Raw genomic sequence first — 20,116 nt, 5'->3', positions numbered from 1 at the left:
CTATTATCCATGGACTCTGAGAGACACAAGTAACATTTAATGAGCAGAGACTGCTAATTCATCTTAGAATTCAAAGGAGAGATGCTTCATTATAATAATCAGGAAGAAGGTGCCCTTCTATCTTCCAAACACACTTCCCTAAAAGTGGCTGTGGCAGATGTGTTATGACAGCACAGGAGAGAGATGCAGCTTGTAACTCTAGGTGGCATTTTTCCCTCAGCAGATAAGATACACTCTGAAGGGGCTTTGCAGAACAGACAGTGCATTCTACTTTGGGTTATAAAACTGCTCATCCCTGACGTGGTTTTATCTACAGTCCAGACAAGCAAACATCACCTCCCATAGTGTGTTCACAGAAATGATCTGGTCCTTAACACAAGCCCAGGTTTGAGAGCAGAATTCAGAGATACAGGAATGAAACTACCCTTTGCCTCAAAATAAAGTTAATGGGATTAATTATGCTGTTTGGTATGCAACAGAATGTAGGAGCTGGGCCTGGACACCTGCTATCAATCCACTCAAGTTACTGCTCACGAGCTGAGCTAAGATGCCTAATAATCAACAATGAAAGAATCTAAATACGTTTTATTTGTGAATGCAGTGGGTCAGGAGAATGCAAATGGTCCATTACCATGTCTCAGCTGATGAGCAGGAACACATTAAGCCATGGTAACTCCATCGCTTGGAACCATCTGTCCATATTCTTCCTTTTCTCTCCTGTATTGTTAAAAGTCACACCAACAAGACCCTGGCTGAAAGACTCCAAACACTCTCCAGTACGTTGCTTGACAGGATTAGATATCAAAATAATCTTAGCAAATTGGGAAAATAGTCTGAAATAACCAGGATGCAATTCAATAAGGACATACAACGTATTTCACCCTGAGGGAAGAAAAACGAACCACGAAGCATAAGGAATAAATGGTTAGACAGCACTCTGCAGAAAATGATACCGAGATCACAAATTCAGCTCAAATCAACAATGTTGTAATGTTGCAAAAAGGAGCAAACCCCCACCCCAGGATGGGTAAATAGCGTGTGTCACATGCAAGACATGAAAGGGCTCTTGCACTGAAAGGGCATTGAAAGGGCAACATGAAAGGGCAACGCTTCAGCCAGGACAGAGAGTTCACTTCAAGAAACATTTGGCTCATCTGGAGACTTCAGAGGGGAGCAACAGCACTGAGAAGAAGGCCATAGCATGTGACCTACAATTAAAGCTGGAAAGGTCTGGGGTTGCTCAGCCTTGAGGGGAGAAGACTGAAGGGAACTTGGCAACATTTTGCAAAGACACAAAGAGATGCTGCAAAGAGTAAGATGGTAAACCATTCTCCACACCCACAGGGAGAGGCCAAGAAGTCACAGCTTAACTTTCCACAGGAGAGTGAGGTCAGACACCAGTACAAGCTTTAAAACTGTAAAGCACTGAAGCAGAATGCCTGCGATGACTTTCCAACATGGGGTAGCTTAGGGATGGCTTAAGAAGGGAAGGACTAAATGACTTCTCACTGTTCCTTTTTTATTCTGATTACTCACTAAGGTGAATGAGAATTGCAGGTCTCCAAAAAGCCCCATGAAGATGCCCCTTGGAGATGCACCAAAGTGATTCTGAGGAAAGGAAGTGCTACGTAAAATGCTTTCTGATGGCTCGATTCCCTGCAAACCCCCAAAGCTACCTTAGTGACAGAGTACATCACAGTTACAATTTTGGATGTACACAGAAGTCAGGAAATTAAAAATGCTGGTTCCCACAGCAACCAGGATGCAGCCTGCCAAGAGAGAAGGAATGTTCTAGCCTAGTCAAAAGGTGTTAATTTTAGTGCCTGAAGGCGACTTCCACTTCCAGATGCCTGAAGAAGGCCTCAGTGAAGTCAATGAAAGCTCTCTGCTCTCACGTATGGGAAAAACTTGATCCTCAGTTTCTTTGTTTCTGAATTATCTGCTCTTGCTTGCAGAACACAGCACAGATTTGAGTTTGAAAATTAAGATGAGAGACAGACAAATCAAGGCTGCTGCGAAGACCATCACAACGAATGCTGTCACCTTGGACCACACTACACTTTAGTATTTGCATAATTTGTGCTTTCCCATCCTCCAGCTCTGTGAAGAAATGATATCCCTATGTAATCGTGTATTCAGATAGAAGCACTGTGGCAAGAAATAGGCGTAACTTAGGTGTTCTTAATTGCATGTTTGTATCAGAGCAAGGATATTATGGGTATATTGAAATCGGTATGGAAACAACCTCTGCCTTTAGAACTTTCTCTTGAAACACCTTCATTTTCCTGCACTGAGTTTTTTCTCCTTTCTTCTTTTGGGAGCTGCATACAAAGTGTATTAGGGTGCAGTAGATTTTTTGAGAATAAAACATCAGAAGAAGGATGAACAATTTTACTAAGTCCAAAAAAATCCTCCCCATTTTTCACACTGATGCCTCAAGCAAAGGCTAAGGGATTTTCTTGAACTTCTAAAAAATTCTCTCTAGAGACAAGAACAATCCTGAGAGGCTAAAAGAGAGTATTTTTTAAAAGTATAAAGGTCTTCAAATGACAAATGCCTACCACAATATTCTGAACACACAGATCCAACCTTGAAACCAGTGACAAATCTGAAAGTTGACGTCCTATGGGATGATGTTAAACCTACTGATTAAGTGAGATAAGAGACTTCTCTTGTCCCAAAAGGCAGCGAGATGAAAAAAAAAAAAAAAATCGGAAACAAGTACCTGGAGAAATTATAGAAAAGGAAATTCTGTAGCAGGAGCCATTTGAAATGCGATCTCCTGAAGGTGAATAGAAAAATGTCAAAATCTAACACTAATCCAGATGAATATCTAATGAGATACATAATGAAGGTGGCAAGAAACTTCAGCAGTAGCACAAAAAGAGATATGATAATGCAGTTAAGTTCTAAATGTGAAATCTAACACAGCAAAGCCAGTTCTGAACCTGCCTAATCTCTTCAGAAGTTTCAAGAGTGGAAAAGGAGTGAATTAAAAACAAAGAAGATAAGTGGGCTTTTTGCTACACAGTTTATAGCTACCCATCTCCTCTGAATAAACAAGGAAAAGCTAAATACAGAGGGATAAAGATAGGAAAACCAGAAGTCTCAAGATACTTCCAACATAAAAAGGCATAGCTAAAAGTACATTTTTAAAGTGTTCTTAACTTGCTCTGCCTTTTTACATGGTTTCTGGTAGTGCATGTCTGCAGGTGGGTTTGTGTTTGCAGCAGCAATAACGCAAAGCATCTGATTGCAAATGGTGGCTAGAAGACAAATGGCCCTCAGCATTTCTAGAAGATATAATTCTGACCAAAGCAGAGGTATTTGTGTAGTCAGGAGCTTCAAGGTTGGTATTCAACTCTGTATATTCTGTGTTGTTATCAAGTCGACACAGAGGGGTGCCATTAAGATCCTTGGAGTGGATGCTGGATGTTAGTTCAAGCCAGTTGGAAGTGCCAAACCTCCAACTCAGCTTTTGCTGTGGAGCTGCCACAACGCCTCCGTAATCCAGAGAAGAATCGGTGAGCAGTCCAACTACACCCACTCTCAGTTGGATGCCTTTTAATCACACGCTCAATATCTCTGAAGATTAGACAATTATTTCCGCATAATTAGTGTCCGGAATGAGGCACAAACAACATCCATAACGGGGTGATTAAAAAAAATAAAAAAAGAAGAAAAAAGCTTAAAGACTAGTTCACTGTATTTTGAAATACAGTCCCCAGAGTCTGAAAAAAGGGGAAAAAAATAGTTATAGCCTGGATTGTTCCCCTGTCTACATGGTAACGGGGCTGCTCATGTGTGGCTTGCTTCCTCCACACCGCTGTATGTTCTACTCCTCAGCATCTTGAAAACAGGTCTCAAAGAATGCTCTCTAGTCACAACATCTCAACAAAATTTTCTTTCTTTTTCTGCTTTCATTTGCTACTTTAATGGCTGTTTTTCTAATTTTTTTTGTTTCCTTCTCCTCCATTTTGCTGTGCAAAGCAGTTCTGACAAATCCCAAGACACTCTCCTACTTTTAGGCCTCATTAAACTCAAAACTGTTCAGGGTCAATGGAAAGTTCATGAAACTCATGAGGAAGCCTGGGATGATTAATGCTTTTACACTGAGATAATGTGAAGTTTGCCCGGTTTCCTGCTAAAGACAGGCTCAGACCGAACCCTTGCTGTCCAATCTTTGCAGCTGTCCTATCTAAAGGGCTGAACGCAGAGAGACACTGGAACGTGCATCTGTGCTTTGCATCTTAGGCCAAGGCTGTTCTCCACGGAATTTTCTGAGTTTGCTTTTTGTTTTGCAAGATGTAAATCTCAGTTGAGGGGAGATTAATCTATTCGGTTCAAATAATTTTTTTTCAAGAATTCCTGCCACAATGGAGCTGATCAGGTCTAGCTCAGGCCCAGAATAAGGGCTTTGATAGCAAAGGTGTTTGAAGAAGGCCCTAGGCCACTATATGAGACACTAATAGTTTTTTTCCTGTTTAAACTTTTTAAATGAGTATTTCAAGCTGACAAGTTACTCACCTGTCAGCTGAGCCACTGTAATAAGCTTAAATCTCTCTGTGTGAGGTTTAGGGTTCAGTGGAGCCCTGATGTTTGAGCTAATGCTTGAAACAGCACATTTAAAGGAAGCCACCATTCTCAGCATGACCCAAGGTGAAAGCAGAGTGGGAACAGATCTCCTGCAGTATTAATGACAACCTTGGTGTCTGGAAGGAATGATCTTTGGCAGGTGGAAAGCAGGGGAAAAAAACCCCGTAACAGGGATAAATGTCAGCTCTAACATGAATCACGCAACCAATCTCCAATGAGTTTGATATTTGGAGGATATCCTGATTCACTGCTTCCTGCTGACAGGAAATAAGTTTGTTGCTACAGATTTCCGTGACAGCAAAAGCCAACGTCAACTCAAAATGCCCTTCCTGAAAATAATATTAAACTGGGTAACATTATACATAAAAAAAAAGATGATGATGCCAGGGAGCAACAGTGTTCCAGCAACATCTTCATTACAATATATTTTTCTCTTTAAAGAGCCCATGGAGCCAGCCATCTAATGTCATGTGCAATAGGCAGCAGGAATAATTTAGCATACAAATTCAGACAGCAATTATTATTATTATTAGTATTATTGTTGTTGTTATTACTATTTTAATCACATAAAAGGACACTCCAGGGTTTTGTAATTTTGTGATCACAGGGAAAGAGACTCACAGGCAGAACAGAAAAGCTGTACCAAATGATTGCACAATTGGAGGTTACCATTTCTCTTCTGGTAGTTAGAATGTTGCTAAATTAGTATTTTCATCTAATTACTTTTCCCATGTTAAATATTCATACATCAACTCCTGTTGCTTCTAATTGAGGTGGGCACACTTCCTGCCTGCTTCATGGTTTCCTAGCTAAATCACTGATGAAGGAAGCAGCTATTTGGAAAATGTTTGGCTCAACAGGCAAGACTGGATGTTTGAAGGGACTCACTCTGGGACGTGGAGCCTTTTGTGTCCAATTGGGCCCAGCACCTGAGGTGGTGATCAAAGAGCACTCTAGCTGCTGTTAAAAGTTCCTGTGAAAGGAGCTTGGTGGTGTAAGTCCAGTGGAGAGATGTTACTTGAATCTCCATCCAGATCAGACACTGGGCAGGTCACAGTGTCACAGTGCAGTGAGAAAGTCTGGTAAGATTGCACTGCATTTGCCAGGGAGAAAAAACCTGAAGGTTTCTGAATCTCAGGACAGTCAACTTGGTACTTTCTAGAGGCCTCTCCGTATATATTCACGTGGTCACTACTTTTCTTCCCCAGTCACTTCAAATCCTTCTTTTATCCTGGAGAGCCAAAATAGCACTATTTCCAGGCAGGTGAGACCAATGACCTCCTGTCTTCAAAACAGTCACGACAGTTCAGGCCAAAGTCTGAGCTGAGTATACAAACACAGTCTAAGCAGCCACTGATCTTCCAAGAACTGTTACCCTGCCTGCGCAGATACCCCTGTGTATTCTGTCACCAAGCAATCAAACATGGAACAACACAGAGGGCCCTACACAAAGATGAAGTCTAAACACCCTACATCTTTCAGATCCAGCTGCTGTCAGATCTTTGCCATCCAGTTCTGGTGACCTGGCTGTGTCCTAGATGTGACAGTTGTCACATGGATTCACATCAGATAAAGCTACAGACCCTCACAAAGATGCATAAATTCAGCATATGCTGAGAGAAGCAATGGCTGTGGCAAGCAATTCATAATTTTAGGCGTGATTTCAAGTGGGGAGAGAGGAAAAAAAGGGGGGAAACCTAGTTAAGGATTGTTATTTTTATACTAAAATTAATATACTAATGTGCAGTTAGGTGGTGAAAAATGACTGTCTAACAGCACAGCAAGGTTCCATATTTACTTGCTGTCACTGATTTCAGAGCAAATTGGCTCAGGTTATAAGTCAAAGAAGAATTCTTCTGCTGCCAGCACTGCACACTTCAAGAGGTATCTGAAAATCAGGCTTCTTACCTTATCATTGTTAAAAGACTGCAATCAAAACGTAACTGACAATTCAGCTGATGCATGAGCAGAAATAGATGCCAGCTCACTCTCCCATAGCTAGAGAAACTCTGTAAAGCTAACAGGATTTTAAAAACATTTTGTCAGAAAAATAAGTGGCTATGACAGACCCAGGGAGCAGGCAGAATAATAATTCAGCTATCTAATGCTGGATATCACAGTGACAGGTGCATTTCAAGTGCTGCGCTATATCATATGGTTGCCCTCTCCAGCAGCCTCACTCCAAGGAATTCAACATGCTTTGCAAACATCAATTAATTTAATGCTTATAACACCAAAGACAGGAATGCTGAGATGCTGGGGTAAAAAGGGTTAAAATAACTAGATCAGCACTGGGAACAGAATACATACCTGCAGATCTCTAGCCTTCACCCTTAGCCACAAGCCCAGCTGTGCCATTTTTCTTAAATAGTTCTAAAGCATGTTTTGGGCTCGATTCTAACAGTGGCCAGATACTCTTCAGGTCTTCCTTGAGTTAGCTTAAGTGTGGAGAAAAATTTTGCAGATAATTCTGAAAACCCTGCAATCCTGCAGTCATTCACATTGGAACCTTGTGGTGCAGCTTTTATTCTAACATTCTAATCATCCTTCCACTCTAGTAGTGTGCTTTGCCCTTTTCCATGGCATAATTCCCAGGGAAATCATCACACATCTGAAATGGCTGCAAGACTAAAACATGTTTACCCCTCTGGAGGGCATGGGATGGGATGTTTAGCATGGCACATCTTATCACAAGCATCACAGATGAATAAATAATGCTTAGGAAAGAACCACAGCTGTTGGGTTTAAGGAAAGGGCTTTCAAGTTGCAATGATTATAAATGACAGCAATCAGAAGACTTTTGTACAAATAAGCTATGTCCAGAACATGGGAGAATCTTGATGAAATTGATGCCATAAGAATAGGATCTGGAGAGCATCAATCACAAGTAGGAACGTAAGACCAGGTCGCCAGATCCAAGTCCAAGTGAGTGGGAACACTGTCTTCCAGTGTATGGAGCAGCCTAGCACTTACTTGGGTAGTGGGCAAGTCTGACCTTTGGGTATGAAGAAGTACAGAAACTGTACACATACTCTCCCAGATGTGAGCTGCCACGTTCCAAGGCAGAGGAGAAAGGAAATTAACTAGGGTGGAGATACAGGAATTTTTCTGCCTGTGATTTTCCTGACATCAAGGCAGACATTGGGGAGGGATGCTAGCTCTCGGCTGTTAAGAGAAGCAGAATGCTATGTAGGAGCAGAAGGTGAACACTTATTTTGGATTTCTACTTTGATTAGAGAGAGTATTTGATAAAGAGCAGCTCCCCCGCTTCCCCCAGGGTGAGGCTGCTAAACTGAAGGCTAGGCTACAAGTGAGCATCGCATCCACAGCAGGAAAATGTATCACCCTTCAAGAACTTGATTGCTTCTTATCCACACAAACATACTTGAAAATAGCCCCAAAGAGGTTCCTTCCCTCCCACATGGAAGCAGCTGCAGAGAAATCTCAGCTTAATATTGACACCTCCAGCCTGGTGAATACCCGATTTGCCTCCATTACATCTGTAGTTTGGAATAAAAAGATGCATGATGTGACAGGAGGGGGAATGGGCAACAAAGAAGACGACAAACAGTGCCCTGTCCTAATTTCTAAAAGTCTCTGAAGACAAGAGGGATAGAGGGCTGCAGCAATGGATTGCCTAATGCTTCTGTTCTTTACCAGCACAGTTAAAAGGAGGAAAAGCCTATTAAGAGGCTGAAATGTACCGTGTAGCTTCTTTTCTGCAATTGTCTGCAAATCCTTGTGCTCCAAAGCATTTTCCTTGAGAGTGCTCACAGGCACACTACAAACTAGCATAAGTACTGCCAATTGTTTTAGCATGATAAATGCATTTAAAAGCTTTCAATATTTTTGTCTGTTTACAGGCATGCTCCTTGAGGAATTTTGACAAGCTTGCCAGAATGGAAAAGTTGCAAAATGCTTAACTTAGTGATGAAATTAATGAAAATTCTCAAGTAAGAAACCTGGGTATTCTTGGGGCATTGAAAGAGGAAGACAAAGGATGGACAAACTTAAATCACTGCTCCTGACAAAGCGAGACTGGGCAAGAGCAGTGGCTGGTCATATACAGCTTGTGCTAGTACGAGGCACACTGCCAAAACTGCTTCCTCCAGATACCCCAGCAATCGTTAACACAGCTTCCATGCAACTTACAGTATTGCACAACCAGATGTCAGTTAACTCTCCTGGTACTTCTGCAGGAACTAAAGAGACAAGTGCCTCATTTGGGGCAATAAAAGGACTTGACAGTGGCACCACAAGCGGAACACCAAGGTTTCTCCACATGCTGTGGCTAAACTAAAAGCCAGCCCTTCCTCTGCCATCTCCATCAGGGCCACCAGCCCTTGTAATCCAGAAGCCAAACAGGGCTGCTGCTCTTCAAGGTTTTGGCCATCCTAGAATACACGTGATGCTATTTCCACCTTCAAACCTTTACTTCCACACACATCTCACAGCTCTCCAAGGATAATGAGGCCTGTGTAGGAGGCTGTACTCAGTCTCCACACAAAGCAGTAGATCTCCACATCTACGGTCTGAAAGATCACACCCATGTCATGTACTTGATGTAAAGAAGGACTGGGACACCTGGAAAGTACAAAAACAGGAATGGGAGCATTTCTTCAAACTGTATTAGTCCAATCCCTTTGCCCTGAGGAAATAAAGCTTGCAGATAATTTGCCCACTGAGGAACCCTATTCCACCCTAATCTGGATGAGGGACTCTGGGACATAATCTCTGCAAAACAGACTCTTGCGGAAAGAAGCCAAGACACCTTTGTACAGCAAGTATTCCCCAAGGACAGGTGGGAGAGAGCTGCTAAAGCAGATTCTGCTGGCCTTCTCACCGCAGCACAACCTGTGCAGGCAAGGCCAAGCTAGGGCAGAGTGAGCAGAGCAGTGAAATGCTTTGAGTGCAAATGAAGAAAAAAAGACAATTTATATCCCCCAAAGTCAACACGTATCCCACCAGAATGAGCAGGGGAATAGCACTGAAATTATGTAAGTGGCTCACATAAAAAAAGGTAATCTGCTAAAGAGTAAAATTATACAAGCCAGTAAGCAGACAGTATAAAGAGCCTTTAATATTGATTTACTCACTCAATATTTCATGGAATTCACATCTTGCTCAACAGTGGAGCAATGAGAGAGAAAATGCTCAGTTTGGTCATGTCCTGACGTCTACAAGCTTAGACAAATAGCATCGTCAGGTTTGGACTGATTTCATGTTTTAATAAAGACACTGGTTGGTTTTAGCACTGTTCTCAGACACGTTTGGTGCTAGATCTGTACGCAGAGGTGATACAGGCTGGGCATTGAGAGATGCCTCTAGGAATGAGATTCTCAGTAATGGGGTATGGGTAGGTAACCCCTAGGACCTGTGTTGAAAATCTTTCTTCATAAGAATGGAAAGAGATCAAAGCTGTTGCAGATACTTCACTGCACTGCAGAGAAAGGAACTGACATGGACATGACATGACCTTAAAAAAATTCAACAAAATTGCACTAAAATTGATTCAGAACTCACCAAACATGTTACCGATGTGGCCGTTCTTAGTCAACGGTCGCAGTTCATTTTTTCCAAGTGCATATTGTTTGTAGTTATCCCAAGCGAATTTCATCATCTGTAAAAAGAAAAATTGAATGAAAGTGCTTAACAGAACCGAAAGTTTTCTGAACTTCAGCTCTGGGAACAAACGGGAGTTTCCCATTCACTACTAAATCCAGCAACCAATGGCCCATTAATTATAGAACCTTAATTTGCACTGAACACTTATGAATGGGGCTGCATTCAGCAGTTTGCTAAAGTCTCAAACTCATCGCTCCTGGTGCAGAACTTGGGACTGGCACATATCAGAAGTACCACAGTATCCAACACACTGAGATGCCACATTTCCCCTGGGCTGTGCAAACCAAGTGGGAATTTTGGAAGGACGTCTCCATCTCTGAATTTCTGACCTTTTTCACGGAGTATCAGTATTTCAGAATAGTAATTAAAATGGGCTAAAAATGCAAGGCCAAAACTCATATATCCCTAAGTATAGAGATGTTACCTTCTGAGTTTTCACATTTCTTTATGATAGTGATAAAGAAACTTGATCAAACTGCAAAACCACCCACCATCTGCCCGCCTTGCAGAAGTTACACATACAACTTTGGCAAAGCAGCACCATGGAGGTGTACAATGCACTTAATACTGTGGTGAGCAAAGGAAGAAATTGGTCTTTGTTTAAGGACTGCACAGAAATTTGCTTTCTATTAATTAACAGAATACAATCATAAAGGAGAAAGGGGAAATCCATGACATTTTGATATCTTCCTAACAAAACTCAAAAGTGCTTTCTTAAAGAGAGTCCTGCAGGGTGATTTCTGAGAAGCCCATTCCAACTCAAACAATTCCTTTTGGGACATTTAAACTGTCCTGCCCGGGCTCAGCACATTAACCTTTCCCTGAGGACTGCATGGCAGCATGTTTGTGCAAGTTCCAATACACACACACCACCACAGCTTTTTCTGTCCTCCTGCCCCTTTGGCTCCAGCTGGTAGGAAAAATTAAACCTACAAATATCCTCTCTTCAGCTAGGAGAGACTAGGACTTGTCAGCTTCTAAGGAGTGCCTTAAATAAAGCCCCCTTTTATAATCCACACAGCTTGGCTCTGAGCAGTTTCAGCCCCAGCATCACAGTGACCTGTACATTCTTTGATTCAATCCCTGGAAAAAAGTCGGATAACAAAGGGAAAGAAAGCAGCTTCAGAGAATCGACAATATTCTCCACTGCCGCTCAACAAAGATAAGAGTCTTCTAAAATGCTTCACTCAAACAAGACATTTGAGAGAAAATGACAGTTTAAAACAAATCATTCCTCCACAGAGTGCCCCTGTCTAGTGTCTGCAACAGCACTTACTGCTCTATTTCAGGATCAGAATATGCAGGTTACTTTGGTCTGAAATGCCTACTGTCATTTCAGTTCCTACTTTTGTCCTTCCCTCCAGCTGTGTGTTTCACAAACCCAACATCATTGCAAGCCTCTGGCAGTATCTTCCTTAATTAGCGCACATACACAAAAAGCCACATCACCAGATTTCCCCCCCCTGCTTTTTAAACATCAGGCTTCCAAAGTAAAGTTTCAGAGAGCTGGTCATATGGACAAGGATAAACATTTGCTGAACTGATTGATAACACTCAGACTCCAACACCACCAGAGGAAGGAATGTTGGACAAACAAATAAAGTCAACTTGGGTTTTAAAAACTCAGTGTGGGATGAATTAGTCACTGGAGTGCTCTGCTCCAAGGAAACTAAATAATGACCAGGGAAAAAAGAAAAAAAAAAAAAAGAAAAAAAGAAAACCCTCCACAAAATTCACTCAGACATGCCTCAATTATATGACTTGGGGTGTTCATTTTATTTTCACTGGATCCCTGTTTTTTTCTTCTGTGGCAGCATTATTCTAAATGGGAAGTTCTCATTCTTCATGAATGTAACAGGGCAAATCTTTGAAGAACTCCTGACTCTCTCTAATGGTACCAATCAAATGCTTTTATGTCTCAGAGCTTGATCCTGAAGTTTACTGCAGGAAAGATGGTGTTTCCATAAAGACAGCTTTCCCACAGTGAGCGACTGGGCTCATACACTAGAAAGGAAACAGCTAGGCAATCTATTCGGTTCATTTCTCTTCTAAATCAGAGCTGAGAAAGGAGGACCCAGCCTTCTGGCACACAGAAAGCCTAGACATGGAGAGGATGTGGAAATGACTCTATTTAGTTGCATAAAACTCCTAACGTTGTAATTCTGAACTAGCTTCATTTTAAGCTGAGTATGAAATCTAAAGTTATTTCCTTCCCTCCACTTTTTTAACATCTCCATTTCAGAAGGTCCAATGTTTCTTCTTCAAAGTATGCAAGATCTCTGCCACACTCCTGCAGATGACTGTCTGGGACCCAGAGTTCACCGACACCTCTATCACAGGCAAGAAAACTACCCTGGGTTTCCCTCCAACAGCCGCTTATGTCCTACAAGGGAAATCTCCTCGTCTCCTTCTGTCTTCTCACACAAGGAGGGACTACGTGAGGCCTGCTGACAGACTCCCTGAAGTGACTCACTTCACACAGGACTCCCAAGTGCTATTTGAATAAATACTTTTATTCTTAATTTGCCTATTCAACCATTTAAGCTGCATTTGTCACGGTGTTGCAGAAAGTTCCACTACAAAATGATTTCTTAGGCTGTGCCGGCTGCAGTGTCTTAAACTCTCCTTCTGTGTTCTGTCCTGAGCTGATAATCAGGCAGACAGAGGATGGATGAGATTGGATATGCTGCCTCGTCATACTAAAGGGCTGTCAGTTTTCCTTTATGTGAACAGAATTCTGCTCACTGCTTTTAAACCCTGTATATTTGGGAGGCAAGATGCATAATGTGGTACCCTTTCCTCTTCCAAGATCAAGCTTTCCTCTCTCTAATGATGGGTTCAAAAGCAGCAACTGGAAAAGTTTAAAAGCCAAAAGCATCTGCGCCGTTCTGCCCATTCTGGCTTTCTGCAGCTGTCTTTCCAATCCAAATTTAGCAGTTCAACTTTCAAACCACTAAAGAGATTCATCAAGTTTCTAAAAGTGGGGACTCCACATTTATATACTGTACAGAGGACTGAGATGGAGCTTTCAGAAGCTGTCTCTGACAGAGGTTCCAAATGCCAAGCTGAAACACAAGAGGATGTAGCTGAGAGGTGCAAAATGGAAATTTGCATAGTGAGGTGTTTAAGTCCACTTTCTGATGAGACACCAAGGTTAGAAGTGAATATTTGATGCCATTCTAGTCATGACAAATCACAATACGTCAGCATTAACATTATGCCATTTTAGATTTGAAAAAATGGCACCAGAAACACAAAAATTATGGAAATAGATCCGTAATTTTAGATTTTGTTCCTACCAGTATGCCATCTGCCATCTAATAGACAATTATCTATTTGGCCCAGAAATTCTAATCACCCTGGATTTCAGCTGATTTATAGCAGAGACTTCCAAATTTACAATTGAATTTGTCAGACTGCTCTTTCTTTTCTATAATCTGTAAGTCACTTTTTACTTTCTAGATTTTCAGCTACCCAGCTAGACGATTATATATGAAAATCAACTACAAGTAACTAAACTGAATTCTGAAAACCCACACTATCACTTTCATAATTTAGGCCATTACCTTTTCTTGTGCTTTGCTCCATCCAAACCCAAAAAAGATCTTGCTCTCAAGCCCACGTGTATTTCATATGGGCAGCAGCCTGCAGCCACACAGAGCCAGGCACTGAATGCAGTCCGGCACCGAGCTGTTTGCTGGTTCAGGGTCTTCAACTACATCTCTGCAGGTTCACAACATTGCAGTATTTAGATTGCACAAAACCAGTGTAGAACAAGCCTAGCTTAAAACTGCTTTCAGTGCATTTTTTATTTGATGAATGGAAATATTTTTATTTAGAAGTCAGCTTTATAAGTACTCTCCTTTAAAATACTGAGCCAAACACTAAATGTTTTTGTCCCTTCAAATACTGCAGCAGGAAATCATACAAGTATTTAATGTTTTCACTGATACCCCAAGCTTCTCCATCTGCTAGACCTAAGAAGCACACCATAACAGCACCTACTCGGCTACCACAGCTTTGCCTATTCTCTCATTTCCATTTGCTCTTGACATGTCTTAACAAGAACTCTTATGTTTTCAAAGATCAAATATGCCAAATCACACAATAAAAATCACCACTCCACACTCAGTAAATAAAAGCATCAACAAAGCTGATAACACCCCCTCCTCTTGGCACACACTACATGACATACTACAGGAGGGCACCACAGCTCCTCGGTCTGGCAGTGCTTTTATGATGCCACCCAGGCTGTAACATGGGAGATGCTTAACAGCTGGGATTTACAGCTTTCACCCATTTGTATTACAGTCTTCATTTTCAGAGTGCCACCACTTACTGATTTTCAGGGAACCTGAGGTTATGGAACATCACACTCCAGTGGAAAGGCAGTCGGGAAGAATTCAGAACAAAAAGGCGTTTAGCGAGTTCTGTGATCCAGATAATGAAGAAACAGGGCTCAGAATAAAAACTTGACCAAGGAAGTGTTTTCACGCTGAAGAGATGTGCAAATCTGATGTCCTTTAATATATGTAATAACTAAACCACTGAAAATCCCTAGGTTTATGTACTTGCAAAAAGCAGAGAGATGAGAGTTAAAAAAAAAAAAGAAAAAAAATCCCTCACACTGTCACTTGCCCTCCTTTTGTTAGCAGGGAAGATTTCAAAATGCAGAGCATTCCCAAACAGCTATTTGATTAGTTTTATCCATCTAGGCTGGGATAATTAGTAAATGCTTAAAAGATGAAATCTAAATATACCAACCAATCAGACCCTTTCAAGAACTTCCAAGGAACATTACACAAAGCCATTATCTTCATAAGATAACCACTTTTGTGGCTCTTTAGCCTCCTTTCTTCAACTCCCCTTCAAATATTTAACTATTAAGCTATCTAAGAAATTTCCGGTTTGGGTTTTCGAAAAGAAAAAAAAGAAAGAAAAAACAACAAAAAAAAGCATGTAATTTTCAATATTTCTTTCCCTACTGTATTTCTTACTTGGTTTTTCCCACCTCAAATTACCAGACAGGTTTCTCTTCCTTTCTCTGCAGCTGGAGGAAGATTAGTTGTCATATCAGTCTCAAAACTAGGACCTGTTCTTTCCCATCTCTAACCTTCTTGCTACCCCAAAATAGCCCTGTTCCAGTTTGGATTTTTAACCTGCAATGTAATGCCATATTTTTCCCCAGCTGTGTAAAAAATAATTCGCCAGATGACAAGATGCAGAGAAAAAGAGGAACCTACTGTCAGTCCTGCAGACAGAAGAAAAAGTCTGCCTGAACACATCAGGATAAGCCATTTATATTTGGAATAATGGATGGGGTTTTTTTTCTAATCAGACTTGCATACACTTGTATCAGGATTGACTGTGGGAAAGGTAATGAAACAGTACCATGTTTATTATCCGTTGCTTTTTCTAATATTATCACATGGAGATATAAATATCCATACAAACACCATGGCAGAATGTTATAAAAAGGCTAGAATTTATTTGAAAATCTTTAATATAAAGCTGAGCAACTTCTCAGGCTGCTTCTTTGGGACATCGTCCTTAGAAATGTTTTTACATAATAGCAAAATAATAACAAAAAAGCTGCGTGTTAATGCCAGTTGATTGAAAGGTTCCATTTAGGCAGACACTAATATCCACAGGCTTTTACTTTACAGGTTTAAAAGCCTGTAACTCGCAGAACAGATAGTGCTTCAGCACATGAAAGACGTTACCAAGCAACCCACAGAAACAGACACCAACATTGATAATCCATTCTAAAGTAATTACATTTTATAATTAAAGATTACAGTAAATTCAATAGATCCCAACAGGAACTTGAGCAATTTAGAGACATGCTAGCTAACCTGCTTGTTTTATAGCATCCATGTTAGCTTCCGTCTTTGAATAAAACATTAAGCGAATTGCAGAGATTTTCATTTAATAGGCCTTCAAACAACTGATAAACATTACAGAGTCTCACCTTGGTAAGTGTTAATCTAACATCACCCCATTTCTCTAACTTTAAATAAAGTATCATTCTTCTTTCAACTGATGGTAAAGGGGTGACTGTCAGTAAAACCTGAGTCTGTAACCACAAAATGAAAGCCCTGGCAAAATCAAGTGAACACAATCTCTTTGACTCCAACAGCTTTCTGTTCCTGATCCTTCTCATACACCTGCTGGGCAACTTCCACTACTGTGTGCCTCAGCTTATCCATTTACAACACAGACCTCATCCTATTCTTCTAAGAGCACTTAGGCATGATAAATAACCAAAGTGTATTAAACAGTGTGGGACTGAGTTCACTTGGTGAATTTGTGCTCGACATTCTTTCACCCAGTGATCTTGCAGACCCAGAGTCATTTTCCATGAGATGGCAGTGGCAAATTCAGGGTCAAAACTCAACGCCTGTCTACGTGCACGTGGCGTCAGTGATGACTTAATATGGCAGCGAGAAGTGCATGTACTTGGGCAAGGTCCCTGCCTCAGGAGAGTATAAATTATTCTGCTGCAGCTGCATCAACACAGTGACATACCTCTTAGTCAAAGAGATGATCAGTGCGAGTGAACACTTGGGATTATACGCACAACCGTAATGAGGCAGAGGTTGATTAGCCTCACAGATAACACAAGACGGATTCCTGTTGCAAACCCACTTCCTCAAAAGCAAATTTCTGCAAATACACCCTTTGGAATGACACCCAAAGCTCAGGAAAGCCTCAGCTCCTTGACAGCTGCCTTTTTGCCACTGTTCTACTCAATTTTTCCTTAAATACAACATAAAGGCTTGTGTTTCCACACCCAAAGCACCAGCCCCAGTACTCAACTCCTCCCATGTGCTCCGGCTCTTTGTAACGAATTCTAAAACAAAATTTCAAACCTTGTCAGCCTACTGACTGTAAATACATCAGCTGATTGTTTAGTGGTAGATGGTAGATAGATACTTTGAATTACTTGCTACATGTTGCTTCATCTAGAAGTAAATATAACAGAGTAATTCAAACAACAGGCGAGTGGGGCTTTGCTTCAGACGTTTGTGGCAAAGTCTTGGTAGCTTGTTTTCAAACATGCATAGGTGTGTTTTTATTACATCAGTTACTATGGCAGCTCACTCTCTCTTGCACAAGAGCCAAAGACACAGCAGACCATTGCTCAAAAGACTGATCTGCATCATTGGAAGCAATGGAGGAATTCTTTATGAAGTTAGAAGAAATCACCTTCCATCACACAGCTGCAAGGCACCTTCCAGAAAGATGCAATAAAAAAAAAAGTTTCAACTTCTGCTTGCTGTTCCCAGACAGACGGTCCAGCTGAGTAAAGGAGAGCTATTCAGCTCAGATCTGCAGAGGTAAGCACTCTCTCCCCACCACAATCAGGAAAAAACAGGACTAGAAGCCTGATTTGCACTGGGGGAACAGAAAAAAACCCAGCACAGAGTAGTCCAGGGTCGTTAGTGTTAGTGACAAGGACAGAAATAGAACTCCAGAGTCTTCCTGACTCACAGCCCCTGCTAGGAAAGCTGAATGGGAAAAAGAACAGCTCAAAACACAATTAAACTAACTCCTAATTAAATTCCTAATGCAACTAGATTTAACCGTGTCAAGAGGGGGGAAAAAAAAAAGAAAAATCCTTCGATAGGACTATCTCAGGCATTAAGACCCAGCTGGATCCAGCTGCATCTAAATCAGGAAACATGTCAGCAAGAGCAGTTGATTTTGCAGTTAGTTTCTTAATGAGATGCTAGACTGTAAGAGGACGACAATGGTTTGGAGAACAAATTTGCAAGTCTAGACCAAAGCACAGGGTGATTTAGTAGAGATGAGAAAAGCTGTAGTCTCATCTCCTTCGCTTCCCAGAATCAAAGCTTGCAGAAAATTCTAATAGAAATAAAAGGTATTTGTGTTCTCGGCCACCCTAATGCTGTCAGCTTCGTATTTCCTCCGAGCCTCTATCACTGATCAAACATATGATATTCCAGAGCATGACCAAAGCTGATGCTGTACAACAAGGCCAGCAATAAAAACGATGAAGATTCTTCTTGTCCTAAGCTTGTTACCTCTAACTGCTATTGAAGCACTTGCTGTCATGAGATTTAGAGAATTTGCACAAAAAGGCAATCCATGATGTCCAGTTTGCACCCAGCCGTCTTAGCCAGAGGAACTGACCCTATTAAATTTGAGGGATGATTTCTTCCATAGATGGATATTCAAAAGGTAATTTGGCGTGCTGAAAAAAAATTGGGGTCAGTGTTGAAGAGAAAATCTAACTGTAGCTTGTGTGATGCAGATGAAAGTGAAGATGTTGTGCCAGCAAACATACAGAAAGCGAATAGTGAGATACAGGAAAGATTAAAAATTGAAGAGTGGACACTTTAAGAAAGATGAGCTTAAAACCACAGGAATAATTATGATCTCCCTTGTTATTACTACAGAATGAAGGCAGAAGTAGCTCTTTGAGCAACATCTGTAAGTATGAGGAAATCAGAAAAGAAATTTAAGGTCCTTATTGGGTGTTTTTTTGATACTGTGCAGAATTTAAACTTAGCTCTGGTTTACTTCTTCCATGCATTCAGATTTCCCATCCAAACCAGATTTCTTAAATGGAAATTTAAGTTGTGAGTATATAACTGTAGCACTTAAAAGTGCTTTCAAAGTAGAAGATATCAGAACATGTTCAATTAACAAAGGAAGATAGGAAATTAAGCTCTTTTTGTAAAATATTGGAATACTAGATAGTAATATTCTAATATTAGAATATTAGATACTTAGAAGTATTAAAATATACCTATGAACTACATTACACTGTGCTATGCTTTACCATGATGCTAGTTTCAGGAATTACTGTATGTGCTGCACTTTGGAAGTGAAAAGGTACCATATATCCAAATACATACATAAAGACTTTCACGCACAAAGAGGCATATCAAGCAAATATTTTCCCCAACACTCCTGCAATGTCACAAATCATTACCTTTACATCCTAATGTAATGGTTCACTTCACAAGATTACTTTTGCTAACAAAGTTGCATATTAGGAGATGTCTGTCAAACACACAACGACTCTTTCTACAGCTACTGCCAGGGCTTGCATGCACAAAGGATGGCAGGTGGACCCAGAAAGCAAGCAATACACTGTGTGTGACACTATTATTTGGATTTTTCAAGTCCTTTTAACTCTAGGTTGGACAGTCTGGTAATGGCTTTTCTTAGTGACTACTATTTCATTCCAGCATGCTTTGAGGAAAGAAAGCGGAAAAAAATTACTTACCTAGTAATTGTGCTTCTTCAAATGTCACCTCAGAGTCCCCCTCCTGAGTTTTGTGCCTGCAGCATAAATCATGCAGGAAATTCCCCTAGCTTTTCAGATTTTGGGCACTGTGACATACCTATAGGCTGCCTTGAGGGCTCCTACATTTCAGCTATGTCCCTTCAAGCATGTACAGCACACTGTCTTCGTAAATCCCTGATTACACACAGACTACAAATTCTCCTTAAAAGTGACCAACATTCCAGGTGAATGATGTACAACGATTAGTTAAACATCCATGTTAAAAGGGAAGGTGGATGGAAACACAAACACTAAGCAAGATTGTTTTTCCAGACCTGCATTATGACAAGGTAAGTCATTTTCTCTTTCTCTAAAGATACCATCTGCACAGGATTCTCATTTCTGGAGAGCCAGAGCCCAAGGGGATGCTCTAAAAGAAACTGTAGCGACAACTCACCAAAAATGGGCAGACCGTAAGAAAAAAAAAAAGTGTGGGGACATATTTCTTTTCAAGGAAAATAATTAAAAAAAAAGAAAAAAAAGTCTCTAGAACCTGTTAAGCCTACCTGTTTGACAGCCTGTGGGACAGATGTCAAACAGATCAATTATGAAAAGAAACAAAACAGAGAAGATACA

At 40.8% G+C, this 20,116-nt stretch overlaps 1 protein-coding gene across 2 annotated transcripts in view; it reads right to left on the bottom strand.

Moving 5' to 3' along the window:
* Positions 1-20,116, bottom strand: part of MAN1C1 (mannosidase alpha class 1C member 1) — a 68,296-nt gene that overhangs the window by 35,348 nt on the left and 12,832 nt on the right. For both annotated transcript variants that reach the window (XM_069803172.1, XM_069803174.1), the window contains exon 3: positions 10,120-10,216. In XM_069803172.1, coding sequence (XP_069659273.1) covers positions 10,120-10,216 — 97 coding nt within the window. The remainder of the gene's footprint in view (positions 1-10,119; positions 10,217-20,116) is intronic.

The sequence above is a fragment of the Haliaeetus albicilla genome, chromosome 16 (assembly GCF_947461875.1).
Source record: "Haliaeetus albicilla chromosome 16, bHalAlb1.1, whole genome shotgun sequence".
In the NCBI taxonomy this organism is placed as follows: domain Eukaryota; kingdom Metazoa; phylum Chordata; class Aves; order Accipitriformes; family Accipitridae; genus Haliaeetus; species Haliaeetus albicilla.
The sequence above is the reverse complement of the archived record's forward strand: the minus strand, read 5'-3'. Positions and strand labels throughout refer to the sequence as shown.